The sequence below is a fragment of the Lepidochelys kempii genome, chromosome 2 (assembly GCF_965140265.1).
Source record: "Lepidochelys kempii isolate rLepKem1 chromosome 2, rLepKem1.hap2, whole genome shotgun sequence".
In the NCBI taxonomy this organism is placed as follows: Eukaryota; Metazoa; Chordata; order Testudines; family Cheloniidae; genus Lepidochelys; species Lepidochelys kempii.
In genome coordinates, this window is record NC_133257.1 from 121,825,653 (window position 1) to 121,847,713 (window position 22,061).

Below are 22,061 nucleotides of genomic sequence, written 5' to 3' on the forward strand. Positions count from 1 at the left end.
ATAGTACAGGATTAAAGGGTGGGCATGAATATAACAGAAACCAATTTTTGGCCTTTGAACCACAGGGAGAGTGGTCACTTTGGATGAGCTATTACCAGCAGGAGAGTGAGTTTGTGTGTGTATGGGGGTGGGGGGGTGAGAAAACCTGGATTTGTGCAGGAAATGGCCCACCTTGATTATCATGCACATTATGTAGAGAGTGGTCACTTTGGATGGGCTATTACCAGCAGAAGAGTGAGTTTGTGTGTGGGGGGGTGGAGGGTGACAAAACCTGGATTTGTGCTGGAAATGGCTCTACTTGATCACTTTAGATAAGCTATTACCAGCAGGACAGTGGGGTGGGAGGAGGTATTGTTTTATGATCTCTGTGTGTATATAAAGTCTGCTGCAGTTTCCACGGTATGCATCTGATGAAGTGAGCTGTAGCTCACGAAAGCTCATGCTCAAATAAATTGGTTAGTCTCTAAGGTGCCACAAGTACTCCTTTTCTTTTTAGTTTAAAAGTAGACAACACACACTTCTTTTTATAATGCTTTATTCTGAATGGTATAAGGTAAACTAATACTGAACACATGCAGCAGGAAGACCTTAGCCAAAAATTATACCTACTTACAGTGCTGTTATATTTAGCTTGAAGACCTTGTTCATAAAAAAATATCATTTTTCCATTCTTGCATCAGGAATTAAATATATTAATCTAATCCGTGTTAATGTCTGGATTTCCTTTTTACATATCCCATTAAATGCGGTAGGCTTTAACTACTCCTCTGAAGTCAGAAATGACAGGCAACACAAGCCTGAGACGTGTGGCAGTTATCGCTCCATAGCAAATGTTTGGTGCATTCAGTATTTCCAGTTTTCGTTTTCAGAATATACACAACATAGGCTCTTTATAGCTGGAACTGCCACTGAGCAGTAGTGTAGTCGAGGGTGAACTGAATTTACCTGCTTCTCATTTGGGGAATATGGAGTTCAGTCTAGGTTAATTTACCCACTTTAGGTAAGGTAATATAATTAATTATTTTATTATCTAGCACATTTCTTCCCCTAGATATCGCAGCAGTTTATGACGGTGAATAAGAATTGTTAACTCCCGTATTACCGATGGCAGCCCCAGTCCTCCAATAGACTGTGTAGATACACTGCTCAACCCGAATGGAGTCTCACTGTTCCACTCCAGCACACCAGTGCACAGTCAACCGAAGGATCAGAGCTATAATCCCAAATGTCAAAATACTTATTTATTTACTTTTTTGGAAGTAGGAATACACTTTAAAGGTTTGGGAAGGTTCTGGACACAGCACAAGGTAAATTTATAGAAAACTGAGCCAGCTTTCATTATGAAATTCCAGATCCCTCAGCAATTCCAATTCACCTTCCTCAAGGAAAATGGACTTTGATTTAATTTTCTTTTAGAAAAAGAAATGCATCAGAGAAACATGAATGTTTGTTTGCTGCTGGAGATGGGGTATTTCCACATAAAAGACATGAGATTTCCTGTGTGGTGGTAAATTCCTTATTTTAGGTGAGTGAAACAAAAGGAGTTAAATTGCATCATTTTATATGACTGCTGCATGTGAAAAGTACACAGTGTTGCCTGTTTGATGTATGAACATCTTAGATTACCTTTCAGTAGTGGTACTGAGGGTGCAAAGCTTTACAGAAATAAGAATCGCAACAAATGGATTCTGCTTTTCTCAATATATGCCCTATTTAAGGAGAACAGAATCTGCCAGAAAGAATGATGTTGCGAGTTTTGTTGTGCCTAAACAAGAAGATGAATGGATGGTCAGCTTTAAATTCATCTTTGTGTTGCAGGATCCGATATCCTGGTACGTCTCTCAATTCAGCACCTTCTTCATTTACTTCCAGAGAGACTCTATGGATGATCTGTGACAAAACTACGCCATTAGTCTCAGACATTTCAGAGAAGTCTGCTACATTCTCATTAAAAATATCTGTCATCCCCAAGCTTTCCAGAGCAGGCTTCAGATCGTAATCCCCTTCCATCTTAAATTTGGGAAGAAACACGTTCACTTTGGTATTGGCCATCACGCTGGGATTGGTCCACTGTACTAACGTCTCAGGAGTGAGCAGCTGTTCAAGCTGAAAGAATAAGGCAAGGGAGCATATTAATTGTCAGTTTAAGGGGGAAAAGACCCTCCCCACTGTTCTCCTCCCTTCAAAAACCAAAGATAAGGGACTTAAACTTGCCCTTGATATATAGTAATTATCATGCCTAAGGGTAAATGGTGCTTTCAGTTCCATTGATAGGTTCCATTGGTAGAACTCTGGTTTAACTCACTGGTGTAGGTTTCTATAGTAACTCCATTAAATGAGTATAATCTGGTCCTTAGCACATTACAAGTACTGTGTGAGTAATCATCACAATAGTCCAGTGAGGTAAGTACCTCAGGGAAATTGGGAAGGACAGGTTAAGTGATTTGCCCAAGGCCACATAGAAAGTGAAAAGGCAAAGCTGATACGTGAGCCAAGGCCTCTTGATTCCCAAGCCCGGCAGCAAAGGAATTGCTGCCATTTGAACTAGACAACAGACTCAAGCTTCAAAATTCTGATCTGGATCTAGATCAGCTTTGTCAGTGTTTGTTTCCAGATATTTTATTTGGCCCAACGCCTGAGGGGTGTGCAGAGCAGGCGATTTCATTGGAATCCATGTTGAACTTGCATTAAAGGAAGGCTCATGATCTGAACACAACTTCCATGTATAAATGCTAGTACTCACAGAACTGCACGTGCTTATGCTTGTGCTAACATGGTTAGGGCCAGATTCTGAGATCCTCACTCACAGTGAGTAGCACAGAGGTAAGTGGGGCTCCTTGACCCTTAATGTCTGAGCTGTGAATGGAGGTGAACCACATCAATTTATAACTTTATAATAAAATGGCACTAATCTAGTTCATCTTTAGACTATGCTTTTAAAAATTTCTTCCAGTTTGTGTGCAGTTACAATGAAAAAGCAAATTGTTAGAGATAGTCAGGCACCCTCTGCTCAAAATTAGACATTAAAAGCCTTAATTAAGCGTCTCATCTGTATAATAAATCACTAGTACATACCCATTGTCAAATGAGGGAGACTGAGGCATGAAAAGTGAAGTGACTTGTTTTTTTACTTTGAACAAGTTCAGGTCAGAGCTGATAAGAGAACCCAATAATCATGACTGTAATGCCCAGACCTAGAAAGATAGTTAGGTTCCTAACAACCCTCTATTTCAACAGAGAGACAAGGTGGGTGAGATAGTATCTTTTATTGGTGACAACTTCTGATGGTGAAAGAGACAAACTTTGAGAACGCTGAGTCAATTCTAAAGCTTGTCTCTCTCACCACAGAAGTTGGTCCAATAACAGATATTACCTTGTCTCCCTGTCATCCTGGGTCCAACATGGCTACAAATACACTGCAAATTTTAATTTCAGTGAAAGTTAGAAGCCTAAGTACCTTTGTGGATCTGGGCCTAAGTGCTTTGCTATAATCACCAGGCTACACGTACATTAACATGGAAACTAGATCTCTGGGCCAGATTTTTAAAGGTACTTAGGTGCCTAAAGATGCAGTGACGCACCTAGTGGGCTCTACAAAAGCACTTCGTCCTAGACACAGCACTCCAAGTGATTCATTTCCTTTAGCTGAGGTGGAAATACAATTTCACAAACATGACATCCAGTGCAGAGAAGCAGAAGGAGACGATTAACTCCTAAGGAACCAATATCCTGTTCCCTTCTTAGTAACTTGAGAGTAATACAGAAAATATACCTTAGAAGCAGAATTATTGTAAATGGAATGCTTCCCTTGGAAACAACACTTAAACCTTGTCTATTTCTCTTACCTGTTCCAAGCCAGTGGTATCATCCTCAATCTCTTTTGGTAGCAGAATGAGCATGCTTATGTGCTTGTTGAGGCAAGGGAGCTCAAGGATTGCAATTTTTAATTCCTTTACGTAGCCCAAGCAAAATGTAGCTTCCAGGTTCATCATTTGCACTGGTTTTGTTTCAGTCTGTAAAACATACAGGGAACAACTTGGCAGCCCCTGTCTTTCACAAATGGGATGGAAGGAAGGAAAGCGTGTGTGCTTGGATGAGAGTGGTACCTATGCATCATTTCTTTGGATTGGGGCATTTGTTTGCCTTCATATACAGTGAAACCTGTCTGGCCTCATTCCAGGATGACAAACATGGGTGGAAATGGCCTTCTAATAATGGTGGATCAGGATTCTACTTAATAGACTGGGGAACACTTTGGGGAGGTTTCTGAAGACAGGAGGTTGCCTCAGATGGGTGGCCTCTGGTACCAGTTTCACTGTAAATTACAATGTATAACATCTAAAGGGCATTGCAATATCAGTCACCCTAAAGCACTGAAGATATGCCAATGGCTGAGGCACAACATAATCAGCATGGGGTAGCAAAAAATTAGCAACAACTCTGCTACAAGCGGAAAGCAAAAAGAGTGCCCCTATTTATAAAGAACCTTACAATTTCCATAAACTGTTTTAGTACTAGTCTGGAAGGAACTTTGGGGATCCAACCATACAATACAACCAAATGTTCCCTGTCATTAACATTTTGACTACTGTCAAACAAAACTATTAACTGATCTTGAGCAACTGATCTGGACCAACATATCATTGACCCAGTAAGAAAATAACGGTCCACATTACACAAGCCAAGGACATGCTATTTCACTAGATGACATAGTGAAATATTGTGGCCTGAAATGTTCCTAGTTTGTAGATGACCTTCAGCTAGGTGCTCCAAAGCTCTAACATGAAGATGTAGATAGCTTTGCACCATCTTCTTGCAGAGCCCAGACACTGTTATCTCTGCTTTCCCTTTAGAAAACCAGCTTAGTGTCTCCACTCTGATAAAATGGAAATGTTGCTGATGGGTAGGGGGAAGCATTTGGACTGAGGAATGGGCAGGAACTGTGAGTATGCCTTCTCTGGGAAGTGCAACTAGCCTTCACCAGTGCTGTTAACAGTCTCTGGGTTATGATGGAGTCATTGATGTCTCTGGATCACCAGGAGTTAGTTGTAGTGTGTTGTACTTTTTTCAGTCTCTGTGTGGTCCACAGGCTGTGACCATTCTCTTTGACACAAATCCCACCACAGTGATCTACTGTTCTGTAACTTCTAGACTGGATTTCCGTAATGTGAGCTATTTAAGGTTACTTCAAGAGTATCTGAAGTCTTCAGCTAGTGCAGTGATTTGTCTCAAGCTGGGGACCCATTCTGAGTGTATAACACCAATATTCTGTGCCCTGCACTGGCTACCTCTTTGGTTTAGGGTGCAGTTTCTGGTATTGGTTACAATCTCTGGGGTGCAGTTACCTGTGAGATTGCACTTCTCCCTCGCTCACATAATGGCAGTTAACGGTCACCCTTTCTGTCAATGATACTCTAGTCATAGTGTACTACTGCAGTTCTCAGCCGGGGTCTGGGGCCCCCTGGAGGACTGCAAGCAGGTTTCAGGGGTCCTCCAAGCAGGGCCAGTGTTACATTCACTGAGGCCCTGGGCAGAAAGCCGTGCAGGGCTGAAGCCCAGGGCCCTGAGCCCTGCTACCTGGGGCTGAAGCCAAAGCCTGAGCAACTTAGCTTTGTGGGTCCCCAGGCAATTGCCCTGCTTACTACCCTCTAATGCTGGCCCAGGCTTTTATATGCAGAAAAACAGTTGTCGGGGCTCTGCTGGGCCATGGAGTTTTTATAGGGTGTTGGGGGCTGGAGGGGGGGCCTCAGAAAGAAAAAGAGTGAGAACACATGGTGCAGTAAACTTCACAGCATAGAGAAAAATATATCTGGTAAGTTTTCTTCAGATCATAGAAACTGATGAGGTGGGGTCTTTGAAACTGAGTCTCTGAAAGGTTTATATAAAACCACCAACCCATTAAAACGTTAACTGGTTTAAGGCACCCAGGCCACAAAACAAGTTTCAGTAGAGAGCTCCATGACAGCCTAGTAATACTGAAGATTTCTATTTCAATTCTTCCAAACATTTACTTACTTTGAAACAGGGTTATTTAAATGCCGTTTTTAAACATACCTTGTTGATTTTAAAAGGACATTCTTTGATTTGTGCCTCTGGGAACTTCTTCATCCAGTTTGTTACAAAATAAGCTGTATTAACCAGGAGGATCTTAGTCTGGTCATTTATACTCCCCTCATTCAAAATGTTCTCCATTTTACCTATGCATGTTTTTTAAAAAAGCATGTCATTAATAGAATACAGCCATATTGTTGTTTGAATAGTTGATTACTCTGCCAGATTACAATACTAGGGTTGGCTAGATACTGTACTCACAGATGAGGAAATTTAATTCAAGAGGGAGACATCCTACTTGTTATTTTAGTATTTGTAGCCTAACTCGGAAACTGCACTTCCAAATGATGCAAAATATTTATTTTGTGTTTTATGTGGTGTTGAAATCCAGATGATTTTTCCTATACTGGGTATATTATAATAAATAAATTTCAAAAAGCTATAGAACTTTCATTTTTAGTGAAATAGTTACAGGTGTTTATTTTATTTTTATAGTTGGTTACATTTTTTACAAGGAATATTTTAAGCACTGGAGACCAAATTCATCTTGGGTGTAACTGTCTTGGAAGTACTGGAGGTTAATGAATTTGATCCATTGTGGTCATGGGTAAATAGGAAGTGCTATTATGAGAGAGCAGCAGCCATTCAGACACTAGATACAGAAAGGTAATGGCTAGTGAGCTGCAGCCTTCTATAGCAAGTTTCTTTGAGATACAGTTTGTAATTTTGGGAGCAAAAGGCAAAGTTCAAAGCCAGTTGCTGCTAATTTCAGATTGAGATGGAATCAGACGAATGGAAAAAAGCAAGAAGTGCTGTTTCAGTTATAGTACACTACCGAGTACCGCATGGTATGCTTTAAAGTCATATGCGTGTGGTTTTTGTTTTGTTTTCCAGACACTCTAAAATTTTAGTAATGTCATGAAAGGAACTGGATTGACAGCATTCTAGACTCATAACTTCTCTTTATGCACAGTTTTAGGCACAAAATAGGCAGTACAAGCTACCTGCACAATCCCATCTGTGCCAGTTCTGGAAGAATGAAAACTTGAATCATGTACATCTAATTTCATAGTCCTACCACTGGGGTTACTAGTGACCAAGAAATCCCATGAGTGCTCAGTAAATACACAGTGCTATCAAGCTCTGTGCTACCAAACTCAGCAGTAGGCTGGCAAGAGCTGGAAATGCAACCCCCCTAAGGAATTCTGCACGCTCTGTCCTGGGACCATTAGTCTCCTGGTCACTGATTCAAATCTGGTATCCATTGGTGGTGTCCAAAATATCATTAACTTCTGACAGCTGTTTGGTGGCCTATTTGATATGAGTAAGTGATTTCAGTCCAATTCTTACATAAAGACATATCCAGATAAGGAAACATCACCACCTTTTGGCACCTTTATGTCAGCGAACAGGCCAAGGAATGAATGGCCTATATGAAATTAATTGAAACCCCCTCCCCCCCCTCCAAAATCTGGAATCTGGGGAACATTTGCCATTAGCATATAACTTTAAAGCAGGTCATATATTGAAATAAAATTATTAATACGATCCTTTGAATGTTTGTTTAGGCCAGAATGTGAACCCCTTACGTCAAAGAGCAATTACTCTCAAATTGACCCGTTGAATTCTCACCAGGATAAGGAAGGCTTTCACAATCTAGTCCTTAGTTCAGTTTCACAACTGCATCTTTTTTTGGTCAGAATATATTTAACATCTTTATCTTAAGGATCACACTAAAAAAGCACGTTCCTGTTTCTTTCTTTTCTTTCACTATATATTTATGTCTGAAAATGTTAACAAAAAATGTCACAAGGGAACAGAATTCCCATTTCTCGTCAGAGACGTTAAGTAGGGTCTCCTGGATTTAACTATACTTGCCATCGGTTAGCTCCGAAACAGATTTGTTGATCTGCTGCCTGGTTTCCTCAGTTTTTTCCTTGAAGTCTACTAGTTCCAGTTCAGATGGAAAGGGTCTCTTGGTGGCATTGATAAACTCCTGAAAGATACACAGAGCCAAATACATCCCTGGTGCAATTCTACCACATGGGTTCATTTGACACAGAGAGATCCTGTGAATGTCATCAACTCAGAGGTTCAACAGGAGTCAAGATTCAATTGTATTACATGAGGGAATAAATTGACCTATGGCCCTTAAAAAGTGCCCATTTTACCACAATTTGAGAAGATACAATGACACCACATCCATGGTCTTCCTATTGCAAATGATTGGTAAAAACAGACTATTCACACAATCTACATCCTCAACATCCTGACAATATATTTGAAGAGTTTAATGGATGCTATTAGGTCTCCACTAAAATAAGGCTGAAAAACAGTTTACATGATTATAGCTTTGTTTTCACTGGATTTTAGTTTTCTGAAAAAAAGCTTTTGGGCTGAAATTTTTCATGCTTGTGCTCTGTCCAAAGGAGGTTTGTTTGTTTGTTTGTTTGTTTTAAATTTTGAATGAAATCTCTTCAGCCATTTTTGAGTTTTGCGAGTTGAAAAAACAAAAAATCACTTTCTTTTTCTTTTTCTCACACTTGTTTTTTCCCACACAAGTTAAAAAAACAGCTGAGCTTCAAAACCTGATATACGTAATCATAATGTGTGTGTGTGTGTGTAAATTAGGGGCACACTTACACACCCTCTTTTTTTGAACCTTTGGGGTCACGAATTTAAGATCTGAAGAACTTAAGGTTACATAAATCCTTAAACCCAGCATAAATGCCTATTGTGACTTAAAGCCTTTTTACTGTAAAGATTTCAGGTAGTTTAAATATTTATGCAGCTGTAAGGAAGCCGACATTCTTATCCTGATGTAAATGTTTAAGTTAGCGGAAAAGGTTCTTAACCATCTTAATTATGAGATTATTCTAAGAGTTGATGCTGCCATAATGATTTTCCTTTGTAAAAAAATCTGGCACATTAAATGCAAATAAACCCTGTTAATGCAAAGTTAATTGCACAGTGGAAGTCTCCAAAAATCAGGAAATGCCTAAGTTAAGGTTCCCGATGTAATGTTGATGTACCAGTATTGCATGTAGTAATTCAGCTCCTGTTTGTCTGGATAAACGTGTTAATATATATATAAATATATAGCCGTTCATCATAAAAGACTTAGCATAAAACCACACAGGATGTGCAATGCAGAAGTGTTAACGTTGCTACTAGAAACTTCATTTTTTCATTTTCTTTTTTTGTTTTTTAACTTTTTTTAAAGATAAAATTACAATAAAGCTTTAACATTCTACCTTGTACATTACTTAATTGATGGTGTTTCTTATTTGACACAATGTTTCCATCTAATAACAAATATTACTACTAAACAAATAGGGAGCAGATACAATAATACTTATATAGCACGCAGCTTATAGGCAATTTTATTTATTTTTTTACAATACTGTAATTCTATAATGTATGCCTATTTAATATCATAACACTATAGCTCTTCCTGGTGACCCTAAAAATTTAATGGTCCTCCGTGTGGTGACCCTTAATAGGAGTCAACAGGTGATACAGATCTAACAAAGTCTAATATACCCTCTAAAGAGTATATCACAAGAGATTTTTAGTTAGCTTCCACTAACCACTCAATACTTTAAAATAAAATGTAAGCATGTCTTGTACTTGAAAACTTCAAGCCTGATATTAGGGAAAATAAATTGTAATTGGTGGAAGCTATAGAGTAATTGTTTGGTCTTCTTTTTCATAATTTAAAGTGACACTCACTTGATATCAAGTCAGTTTCCAGATGTGAGTAAAAAATAGTTTCAGGTAACAGACTGCCCCTGGCTCCCCATTCTAATTATTGTGGTTTTACAATCACAAGGAAAATGACCCAAAAGGAAAACGTGAAACTGATTCTTTAGGGGAAACAGTGAAATTGACACTACACAGAATCCTGTTAAATGTTCAGCCTGGAAAAACAGAGAAATAGATTTTTAACTATCTTTAGGTGATTACAGTCTCCAAGGTCAGTGGTTCTCAAGCAGGGGTCTGAGGCCCCCTGCGGGGCCGCAAGCAGGTTTCTGGGGGTCCTCTAAGCAGGACTAGCATTAGATTCACTGGGCGCCAAGGCAGAAAGCCAAAGCCCCACCACATGGGGCTGAAGCCCAGGGCCCTGAGACCTGCCACCCGGGGCTGAAGCTGAAGCCTGAGCAATGTAGTTTCACTGGGGCTCCTGTGCTGTGGTCAGAAAACCATTTGTTGTGGCACAGGTGGGCTGTGGAGTTTTTATAGCATGTTGGGGGGGAGTCAGAAAGAAAAAGGTTGAGAACCCATGTCCTAGGTAAAACAATTTCAGACAGTAACATTTTAAAGCTGATTAATAGTGTTGCTATGTTGTGCAGGGTCTTCAAAACACAGAAAAGTCATTTATGTTTGATTGGAAAGGGAGACCCAGGGGAAGGGGAAATTTTTGATGTAATCATATATTTAAAGACTATCATAATGATTGTGCACAACGAAGCAGAGTTAAGGCAGCATGGGCAACTTTAATTCTGGCATTTTGTCATTTCTGAGTGCTTGACTTTGTAACTTTATTTTTTATTTCAACAGTCCATGCTAATGTATAGCTAGACAGAAATTAGTAAACTACCATTATATCAATTTTAAGTAAGGGGGCTTGCTTTCTAAAGTTACTACAATAGCATGGATAGGGAGAGATTTTTGATTATTAATAACTTGTTTAGTGTCAACAGTAGGCTAGGCATTTTGATACGTTGGCTTGATTAAAATTTTTTTTAGAAAGAAATACAGTTTAAGGGATAAAGACATTTTAATTCTGAGGCCAATACAGTAACATCCAAACAGAGACAGTCTATTATGTTAAAATAACCATAAGGTCTGTATGGCCAGTCAATACGCTGGCCAAGCAGCCTATCAAATGTATTCCTTAACTACTTACCGTGGTAGGGTTAAGAGACTTTTCTACATAGAGCCGTTTGACCATTTTCAGTGAATAGAAAGAGCTGAGTTTGGAAACATCAGACGTTACTGTTTGGAACCCAAACAAAACATCTTTGACATCTTCTAAATGGAGTGCCTGTTAATGAACATGTTAAGATATTATGCGTCTTTCTTGCCTTAAAACTTCTAGCTGTTCAGTAATAAACAGTACTAGTATGTGGCCACTGTCATTGCTCCTTATATTTACAATGGTAACAAAGCTTCTTTCTCCCTTTATAAGCCCTGTCTGCAAATCTCACATAAAGCTAAAGTCCTGATCCTGCAACGTTATTTGTGGAAGTAGTCCCACTGAAATCAATATGACTAGTCATGCAAGTGATGCTAATCACATTTGTTTTTTCAGCATTGGGCTGTCACTGTGTCCACAAATGCCAGTCTCTCCAAAAAAACTTTCAGTAACCTCTTGTAGCTTGAGAAAACATCATTCTTAGGATCAGGACAGATGAAACTTTTTAAACATTTGAAGCAAATTACAGAAGCTTTATTGAATTATAACTTTAAGGTAAGGAAATATCAGTAGTTCAAACTTCTTATGCATTTACACCTCCCAAAGAATTAGTGAACAGGAAAGAGCAGTTTTTATACAACACAATGGTATATAAACTATTTGGGGGTGGAAGGGGAGCAGAAGCAGAATTGCTTAAAGAGTAATCAGATGCCAGCAGCTACAGTGACATGAAAAATACAGCTGACAATTGGGTATCTAACTAAGAACTGCAAAGCCCAAGCATTCAAAAATCATGAGTCAGGTTCCAAAGGGTCATGAGATTTTAAAAAAAGAAAAACAAAGAAGTGGATTCTTTTTGTCTTCTGGTTTCTAAGCCTTTCAGGTACACTCCGGTCACGTTTTTATGCTTTTCTCAGCAACTATGGGGGCTAGAAACTTTCTTTTTAATTAAGCAGTGGGTTTCTTTACTAATCGCCTTTCTCTAAGAGCCAGGGCTTTAAGAAAATCATCAAATATTACAAAAGTCACAATGAAATCCTGAGAATTGACGATCCTGCTACCCCTTTAAATGTAAGTGCTGATTTTGCTTTTGGACAGCGGGAGGAGAATTTCTAGCAGTTTCAATTTGAAGATCGCCTTCTAAATGTAAACTAATCAATAGCATTAAGTTTGTCACACTGCTTTAAATAAAAAGCCCCGCCCAGCTCTCATCGACTCCCCACTGTCATTACAGTGTCTATTTCAAGTTCCTGAAATGACGGACAGGGAATAGTAGAGTATAATTGTCCTTTCCCCACATCATTCCTTCCCCAGTAGATGTAATCCGTTCACTGCCAGTGTGCATACACTATGTCCCCCACCACCTTATTTATTCCCCTGCAAGTGTAACCCTTTAAGTGCCCCACCTCAGCAGGTATAAAAGAGCACACAAAATGACTGATGAAATGTTCAAGTATGATTCCAGAAATTTGACTCACTAATATATAGGGCATTATCTCTATAGAGATGTTGTGTAAATACCAATGAGGTGCATATCTCCTACAGAAAAAAGAAAAGCTCCAAGCCTATGTCATCTTCTTTCCAGTTTGTCTTTGTAACCATAGAAAAATTGTCTTGGCCAAGCCTTACCCATTATCTCCTCATGAAAAGCCCCATACCTTGATTGCTATTGTTTAAGCATGGGAAATATATCTGTATGGCAATTACAGCATACATGAAGCTTATGCTCTAATAAATTGGTTAGTCTCTAAGGTGCCACAAGTACTCCTTTTCTTTATACATGAAGCAGTTAGTAAAGCTGCAACCCTGTAAGTTATCCAGCAGGGGGAGACTCTTCAGCAGTTTGCACATCAGCAATACTTCCAGAGGTATATCAGGGCTTATCTTAGGGGACACTGGCACCTGGAAAGGAAGGGTCTACGGCACACTAGTTTGCCATGTAGTAGCACCCAGGGTGGACATTGCTACAGGACACTACCAGTACATCAAAGCACACTGCTACGGTGCACAACGGCAGTATATCGAAGTACACTACATACCTTTCAGTGCACTGTAGCTGTGTCCACATGGGCCATCACTGCTTGTTCTACTGCATTAAACCTCTCTTGACTACTTTCAGGGGAAAGGGTGAATCTTATTGCCAATGGAATTAAGTACTTTTACAGTAGAACCTCAGAGTTATGAACACCAGAGTACGAACTGACCAGTCAACCACACACTTCATTTGGAACCAGAAGTATGCAATCAAAGCAAAGCAGCAGGGACAAAAAAAAGCAAATAATGTACAGTCCCGTGTTAAATGTAAACTACTAAAACAATAAAGAGAAAGTTTAAAAAAAAAGATTTAACAAGGCAAGAAAACTGTTTCTGTGCTTGTTTCCTTTATAGTAAGACAGTTAAAAGCTGTCTGTCTGCAGTTTTCTTCTGCATAGTAAAGTTTCAAAGCTGAATTAATTAAGCTGTATTAAGCTGTATTAAGTCCATGTTCAGTTGTAAACTTTTGAAAGAACCACCATAATGTTTTGTTCAGAGTTACGAACATTTCAGAGTGATGAACAACCTCCGTTCCCAAGGTGTTCGTAACGCTGAGATTCTACTGTACTACTGATGGATTTTGGCAAAAATTGTTTTATGCATGTTTCCCTAGACATCCCTGCAACACACACTGCTATTAAAACACCAGGCCTAGCCTGAGTAGGCATTGCCAATCATGCTGAATTGTGCTGTAAGGAAAAGCCATTCTCCAGAAAGTTTGGTGGTCTCAGTTGTGTAGTAAACCACACCTGGTACTCCTGGGGGAATTCTGCACCACTGCACATGCACAGAATTCATGTGCTGTGCAGAATTTTTTTTCAACAGAAAATATATTCTGTTGAAAAGGTGATGCAGTTACTCCTTTTGCCCACCAGGGGCTGCCAGAATACATCAGCTGCTCCCAGGTGCAAGCAGCCCCAGCTGTGGATAGAAAAGAGAAAGAGGTTGCTCACAGCATCCTGTCCACGGGGCCAGGTCAGGAGGCACAGTGTATGCGGGAACAGACAGCATGGAGCTTCTGTGGGGGTCACAGAATGAGGTTCAGAAGGGCTAGTGGAGAGGACAGACTGGGGCAAGGGCTGAATAGGGGGGTGCAGGGACACATGGGGACAGGGGGAGGGGATGCAGGAATTCATGGGGATAGTGGATGGCTGAGTGGGGGTTTCAGACCACATAGGGATGGAGGGAGGGGGTGACTGAGTGGAGACAAAGGGACAAATGGTGATCGAGGAGAGAGTCAAGGGACACCTGGGGACAGAGGAGGGGGCTGGCTGACCGAAGTACTGGACCACATTGGGGGAGGAGATGGGGAGGGGAGGGGGGAGGGAATGCAGGGCCACAGCGGGAGGGGGTGGCTGAGTGGGGGTTTGGGGACACATGGGTACAGAGGAGAGGGGGACAAAGGGATACATGGGGATGGGGGGAGGAGGAGTGGCTGAGTGAGGATGCAAGGACGTATGGCGATGGATCAGGGATCGGCATCCTTTGGCACGTGGCCCATCAGGGAAATCTGCTGGCAGGCCAGGACGGTTTGTTTACAACCCTCCAAGTTCGTACCCAGGCTCCTTCCCAGCAATTATTTTCCTCTCCCTAAGCTCCTCCATTAACTCTGATTCCCCCAAGCCTTTGCACTGCTTCTGAGGGGTGGGGGAAAATATGGTTTTGTATTTTAGTTTTAATGAATTATTACTCAGAGTTCTGTATTACTATGTCTAGTAAGGAATCTATTTGTCAAAAAACATTTCCTGAATCTTTTTTTGTTGTCTGTATTGTTATAGACATACTTGTTGAGAGGTATTTTTAAATAAATTACCAACTGAAACTGGCATGATTATTGTGTTATCTTGACAAATAAAATATGCAGAATTTTGCAGAATTTTAAAATATTGTGGACAGAATTTTTATATTTTTGGTGCAAAATTTTCAATTTGGGGCACAAAATTCCCCCAGGAGTAAACCCTGGTCTGAAAGAGATGCAAGCCTTGGTGCAATAGACCATGATATCACTTAAACCATGCGCTTTCCCCCACATACACATGTTGGAAGAGCTTTTACTGTATACTATTACCTAGCAGGGGAGTTCAACTTTAAAAAGAATAAGTAAATACATAGTCTATAATGGCCAGTTGCATAATTTTATACCTAAAAATGAAACTAGAGGCTCACCTTTATCATTTGGGTTGCGGTGTCACCTTTGGTAGCTTTATACGCCAGAGCAAGAGAAGTTGAAGTACACAGTGGAGCAAAAACAACATTGGCTGTTTTGTCCTTCTCACACAATTTTTTGAACATATCAACTGCAAAGGCAGTGTTTGCTAGACGCAGAGCATCGATAGCCATTTTCCTGAAACAGAAAAAAGGAAAAAAAAGACCAAGGTAACTAAAAAATCTACCACTTGCTCATGCTGTAAAGAATTCTGGGGTGCAACACTGATTTGTTCATCATAACAGCAGCGGGAAGCGGGGGAAGTTTGGTCAGATCAAGATAAAACAGTGCATGTTGAGGCACAAAGGGCCAAATCTGTATTTAATCTATTTTTGATGTCTACCATTAAACTACATAGATTTAAAAGGTACCTCTCCTGTGCTCTAGGTACCCCTGACCTGAAACACCCCTTTATTTGTTTCATTGACCTTCGTGTCTCTTGGTTCACAATGAACTGTTCCATCAAAGCCTACGATGAATTTTTGTGCATGTCCATCTTCTAGAGCAGAAGTTCCCATTCCCAGATTGTGACTGGTGGTCCTCACACTAGTGCTCAGCAAAGAGCAGGCTAGTCCTGTAGGCTGGGAGTTTCAAAGAAGGCTAAATGAGTTAAGTGCATTTTGTATCTTTTTGAGACTAAATCCCACTGAAATTCAATGGGAGTCGAGTACCAAACTCCCTTAGGTTCCTATGGAAATCCCAGCTGGGGTGCTGACTTATCATTTCCAACTGTTTACATTGCAATTGCTTTCCTAAGATTTTTATATGTAAGCAATTACTGTCATTGCCACAGGGATGTTTAGGTGATCTGTGAAATCAGGAAGGGATTGTCCATGAGACAATCTTTGTATTAAAATGTGGTCCTTGCTATGAAGATGTTTGGGAACATTTTGATCTTGTAGACTGTCAAGTTATTGGGAACAGATTTCGGCCAAATTCAGCCCTTGTGTAAGAAGGTGTACCTCAGGTATACTGTAGTCAATGAGCCAAATTTGATTAGTAGGATTTAAGCGTTCCTCTGGATTTACAGAAGAATATGGCCCATTGGTTTAGTTAATTTGGGCTAGTTCTGTCCCCAGTACTATGATGTCTAGAAGATGGATCTTAGCTGTGAGAGTGCTGTTACCAGAAAAGAGAGCAAAATTATAACAAAAATTTGTCAAGTAGGGCTGTTAAAAACATAAGTGAATCCAGACAATCTCATATTTTTTTATATTTTCCTCCAAGTTAAATTCTAGGTTCAGATCCTGAAGATCCACATCCAGAATTTTTCCCCCTTAACATGAAAGGGAGAAAGCTCCTTTGTAAGAACCTTTAGGTTTTCTCTAAGTTTCAGTGAACCTTTCACAGTCTATTTACTTCCATTTGAAATGGGCTTTTTACTTGACTAGCTACTTAATCTTCTGCTGCATTCTCAAACATTTACTAAGCTATTTTACATCTCTGTCATCATAACCAGAAAAGATCCCATTAGGGTTGCCAACTTTCTAATCGCACAAAACCGAACACCCCTGCCCTGCCCTTCTCTGAGGCTCCACCCCCACATTCACTCCATTCCCCCCTCCTTCCATCGCTTGCTCTCCTCCATCCTCACTCACTTTCACCAGGTTGGGAAAAAGGGGTTGGTGTGCAGGAGGTTGTGAGGGCTCCGGCTAGGGGTACAGGCTCTGGGGTGGGGCTGGGGATGCAGGAAGTGTCTCCGGGCTGGGGCTGAGGGGATCAGAGTGTGGGAGGGGGCTCAGAGCTGGGGCAGGGGGTTGGGGTGCGGGAGGACCTGTGGGCTCCAGCTGGAGGTGTGGGCTCTGGGGTGGGGCTGGGGATGAAGGGTTTGGGGTACAGGAGAGAACTCAGGGCTGGGGCGGGGGTTGAGGTACAGGAGGGGTTGCAGGGTCTGAGTGGGAGTTTGGGTGCAGGAAGGGGTTCTGACCTGGGGCAGGAGGTTGGGGTGTGGGCTCTGGCCGGGAGGCGCTTACCTCAGGAGTCTCCCAGTCAGCGGCTCAGTGGGGCTGAGGCAGGCTCCCTGCCCACCCTGGCTCCACGCGGCTCCTGGAAGCGGATGGCATGTCCCTGCAGCCCCTAGATGGAGGGACCAGGGAGCTCTGCATACTGCCCATGCCCACAGGCACTATCCCCGTAGCTCCCATTGGCTGCAGTCCCGGCCAATAGGAGCTGTGGAGTCAGCGCTCTGGGCGGGGTTAGCGCATGGAGCTCCCATGGCCACCCCTGCGTCTAGGGGCTGCAGGAACATGCTGGCTGCTTCCAGGAGCTGCGTGAAGCCAGGGCAGACATGGAGCCTGCCTTAGCCCTGCTGTGATGCCAACTGGACTTTTAACGGCTGTGCTGACCAGAGCTACCAGGGTCCCTTTTCAATTGGGCATTCCACTTGAAAACCAGACACCTGGCAACCCTAATCCCAGTGGATACAAACAGCAGAGTATACTGGAACTGCAATAAGAACCACTAGCCATGTGGACAATGGACTGTCTGTAATCAGGTACCTATGCAATATTGCATGTAGCAAATTCTTTTTTTTTTTTTTGCACATTGTGAAAGAATTTGTACACGCTTGCCTCCATTTACATAGTAAGTGCAAAGACTTCTGACTGTAAATTCTAACATCTGTATGCACAAACTATGTAGGTGTGGGGTGCACGCACATTGCTGAGAGATGCTGCATAGAGGACCTGTTGAAAATGTGGCCCTTGCTGTTTAGTAGAGACTTCTAAAATAAACAATAGTATTTGTAAATTTTATGGGAATATATATATGTGCATATTAGTGTCTCCTGTACATTAGAATTAATTTGTCATCTTAATAGTCAAGATTTTTTTATTAGAGAGGGCCTTTTATAAGAAAAATAGTTTTGATTTCTTTTTAATTAACTTCTGTATGTAATTCTAGATTCACTTTTGTAAAGCATTTGGAGATATCTTTAATCTATAAAAGACACTATGTAAAAAGATTATTGAAATGTATTGCACAATTTAATAATATGAAGCAACCAAATGGCATCATACCAGGTCCCTGTTTAAAAAACACACCTAATTTATACTGCATTCTTGCAAGGTTTTCTCAGCGTCAGTGATTATTGGCAATGGATTAATTTCCTTGCAAGATGCACCTGTTTCCCAAAAACCTTTCAAAGTATACCAAATGCTTTGGTAAACATATGCCAAGAGTGTTCTATCACATTTTTACCTCAGCTGTATGCCACATTGTGGTGTGCATAGCGAGGCATTGGAAACTTGCGTTATGCTTTGTGAGGCATAAGGCAGAGAGCCATGTGTCTGCTACCACCCAAGAACTGCAACCAAATCTATGCCACACACTCAGGCCCACAGATAGGCATGGCTTATTCCTAGTAGAGTATAGCTCATTAATTTTACATTTTGTATTGAGCTCTTACATAAATGTATTTTTAAATTTTGAGACGCAAAGGTTATGCAGTGTATCCTTCCATTGTGAGAAAAGCATTCAGAGAAAATAGCAGAGAAAAGAGAAAAGGAAAGAGAAAAGCACTTATTGTTTTGACTTATTTGCTTTTAAGTTTCTCTATCTTTTTTCCTTTCCCTGGACTACAGTAACTCCTCACTTAACATTGTCCGGTTAACGCTGTTTCATTGTTACATTGCTGATCAATTAGGGAACATACTCATTTAAAGTTGTGCAATGCTCCCTTATAACGTCCTCTGGTAGCTGCCTGCTTTGTCCACTGCTTGCAGGATACTCTGGAAGAGCAGCCCCTCCTCATGGGGATTAGAACCGGGGGGAGGGGGCAGCACCCCTGCATCAGCTCCCCTAAATTCCCTGTAAAGTATGTGGCTCAGCGGCTGCTCAGCAGCAATTCAGGTGGTCCTCCCCCCACTGCCGTGCTGCTCCTGACCTGCCCTCTGCCTTGGAGCTGCTCCCCAGAGCTTCCTGCTTGCTGGGGGGCAGGAAGGGGAGGGGTGCTGATGTCAGGATGTCCCCCGCCCTCCACTCCGTACCCCAGAACGAGGGGAGGGGGAGCTTGCAGGAAGCTGTTGCTTCCTGTATGAACTGGCTGATCTGCTTAAAAGGGCAACATACTTGAAATGCGGTCAGCGTACTTAAAGGGGTAATGCACGTCTCTCTCTCTCTCACTCATGCACGCACCCCCCCAGCACTTTGGAAAGTCAGTGCCTGTGCAGCCGTGCATGTGCTGTCAGGAGGAGGGTGTGGTGCGCTCCAGCTGGGTAGCGTGGGCTCATCATCATGTTCAGTTTTTGCAGGGAAGTGTTTGTAGCTACTGCCCTGCATCTATTGTGTTTCGTCCCTCCTACCTCAGTCCATGCTGCCTTGTAGAGTGTGAGGCTACATTAACAACAGCATATTAACCCTTGAGGGCTCAGCTGAGTGCTAGTTCATCATGTAGCAGAAAGGCATTCCCTGGGAAATATCCCACCCTCTGACTTCACCACCTCAACCAAGCTCTACAATCATTCATTGCTGTGTACAATATTAAACTGTTTGTTTAAAATTGTTTGAAACTTATGCTGTATATGTATATAATGTCTTTTGTCTGGCAAAAAAAGTTTCCCTGGAACCTAACCCCCGCTATTTACATTAATTCTTATGGGGAAATTGGATTCGCTCAACATCATTTTGCATAAAGTCACATTTTTCAGGAACATAACTACAACGTTAAGTGAAGAGTTACTTATTTAAATTTCTTCTCCATACCTGAAAAGCCAGGCTGACCTTTCAGTAGTAGTTTAGGGCTCAACAGCCACTTTAAACAAAACATGAAATATAGAACAGTTACAAGAGACAGGGAGGAAAGAACAGGTAAAAACTGACCTTTTATTTCTCCTAGAGTCTCTTTCTCTCTTATGCACTTGCTAGTTACACACATTCACTTTTATGTGTGTGCATATATGTAAAATATTACATACCCACACTCCTTCCCAAGCAGCCTGCATTATCACATACACGCCTCCCCCACCACCAGCACACACGTTTTAACTCGTTTCCCCACCCTTCTAGTATAACGAAGGTAAGGGTTATTTTGTTTCGTTTTCAATAATGTGGTCCCAGCCATGTGCTAATGGGAACTGGTGTACAAGTGTGACATCATCAAAAAGACAATGGACAACTGGCTTCCTTGGCAAGACTTAACAAAATGTAGAATGAAATGTGCAACTTATCTGAAAGATATTCTTCTTAAATGCTAAACTATTCACCAGAAGAGTAGAATATTACACCTGAATTTGGTCCTTCCAGATTGTAACTAAAAGATTCTACAAAGCCATAATAGAATTTTTATTCTCATACTTAATGCAAATCATTCTACTGTGGAAATGCATCTGAGTTAAGTGTCTTACTTGGTTTCCAGAGAGTAAGAGTACGAAAATTTTGCTAAATTGAGTGAAACTCTTCTTCCTTATTCCAATAAAAAGCTGCAACACAATGACTTTGAAATCCTTCCCTTCCATCTCTTTTGCTAAGTCCGATAGTGTTAGAGAAACATGAATGGATATGACCAAAGATTCACGCTTCTTTTGTAATCAAGTGCATTCCTTACTGAAAATTGAAAGTATTGCATGAAGAACCTTTCATTGTATTGTATATTGATCCAACAATTAATCCTATTTGAGAGGCTGTTTGCCAAATGGATTCTATTTTGGGGATGATAAACTACTCGACATTTATAATTTCTTTTTTCTAGTGATCTGATTGCCATCAGTAAAACATAGAATGTTTGTTTCAAAAGGCTTTAGTGTCATCATTTTCCCTAAGACACTGTATTGGGATTGGAAGAATAGTGCAAAATCCATCATTTTTTTCACCTGCATGTATCAAAGCTTGTTGATGTGGGTTATAAACCAAAAGGGTTTTCATCTGGTTCTGTTCTTTCTGGTAGTGTATTACTCTTCTTTGGAATTTCTAGGGCAGGCAGAAATTCACAGATAGTCTTCACTAGAGATAGGTTTATGATGCCCTAGGAAGAAGTTGGAGATTATGACGGAATGACATCAGGGAAGGCACAGAGCACATACAGTGTCTCACTTGATCTCCTAGTAGGTGGGCAAGATCTTTCCTGGATGAATGATAGTTAGCCAAGGAGTGGCTGAGTTGGGCAGTGTGTCTGCAGACAAACCTCCTTGGCTGATAGCTTTTGAAAATGGAGCCAGGAAAAAAGGCTGACCCCAACCCTTCCTTCTGGCATTTGGAGTGAAGGGGAAGAGGGGAAGAGGAAAGGGGAAGGGGAAGGGGAAGAGGAAAACACCCCAAACTCCCACTGGAGCCGTGCAAGTGTTACTCAGCATTAGGGTTGAGATAGTTCTTACTTCCTGAGCATCGCCACTGGGAGGAAGCAAAAGGCACTTTCATTCTGGTGACACCCATCACACTCTCTTGTCTGCACTAATTGGGGTGGATGAATGAGTTTGTAAAATTACCCAGCCTGAACTTCACCCTAAACCTTGAGCCAGATAAAATTCAAATGTTATGGAAGGTTTGGATCAGTCTGGATAAACACCTGTGATCAAATCAGAGCAGCTGGCCCACCACAAATCTTTAAACCTAAAGTACTGTGGTGGCCTACAGGAGTCAAAGACACACATGATAGGCTTCCTCTGAGTCATGGAATCCCAGCATACCAGATCTGAAGACAGTAATTAGTCCATGTCCAAGAGAGACTGGGAGATCTGCTGAGGCCTTACCATCTCCCACACCCAACTGAGCTGGTAGACTGTTAGCAAAGATTATGATCCCTATTGATGGTAGGACATGCCTTGGATCCACACAGAGATTAGAGAAAATACAGAAGAAATATTACCCTGTGTCCAGATTGGACTGTTCAATCTATTGATCTTTTGTATTCAGAGGGAA

General features: G+C 41.2%; 1 protein-coding gene across 1 annotated transcript; it reads right to left on the reverse strand.

Moving 5' to 3' along the window:
- Positions 1 to 1,455: 1,455 nt before the first annotated feature.
- On the reverse strand, positions 1,456 to 18,891 carry SERPINB5 (serpin family B member 5). The gene is made up of 7 exons (XM_073329459.1): positions 18,862 to 18,891; positions 15,170 to 15,347; positions 10,961 to 11,098; positions 7,930 to 8,047; positions 6,055 to 6,197; positions 3,846 to 4,013; positions 1,456 to 2,106 (listed from the first exon to the last, which is right to left on the reverse strand). Exons 2-7 carry the CDS (start codon positions 15,341 to 15,343, stop codon positions 1,714 to 1,716), a joined length of 1,134 nt encoding a protein of 377 aa, XP_073185560.1. The 5' UTR covers positions 15,344 to 15,347; positions 18,862 to 18,891; the 3' UTR covers positions 1,456 to 1,713.
- Between the last annotated feature and the right edge of the window lie 3,170 nt (positions 18,892 to 22,061).

Coding starts and splice junctions, on each gene's coding strand:
- SERPINB5 (XM_073329459.1), bottom strand. CDS start 15,343: ATGGCTATCGATGCTCTGCGTCTAGCAAACACTGCCTTTGCAGTTGAT. Junction 11,099..15,169: donor CCGCAACCCAAATGATAAAG/GTGAGCCTCTAG, acceptor GTTCATTAACAG/GCACTCCATTTAGAAGATGT. Junction 4,014..6,054: donor GTCCTTTTAAAATCAACAAG/GTATGTTTAAAA, acceptor TATGTTTTACAG/ACTGAAACAAAACCAGTGCA.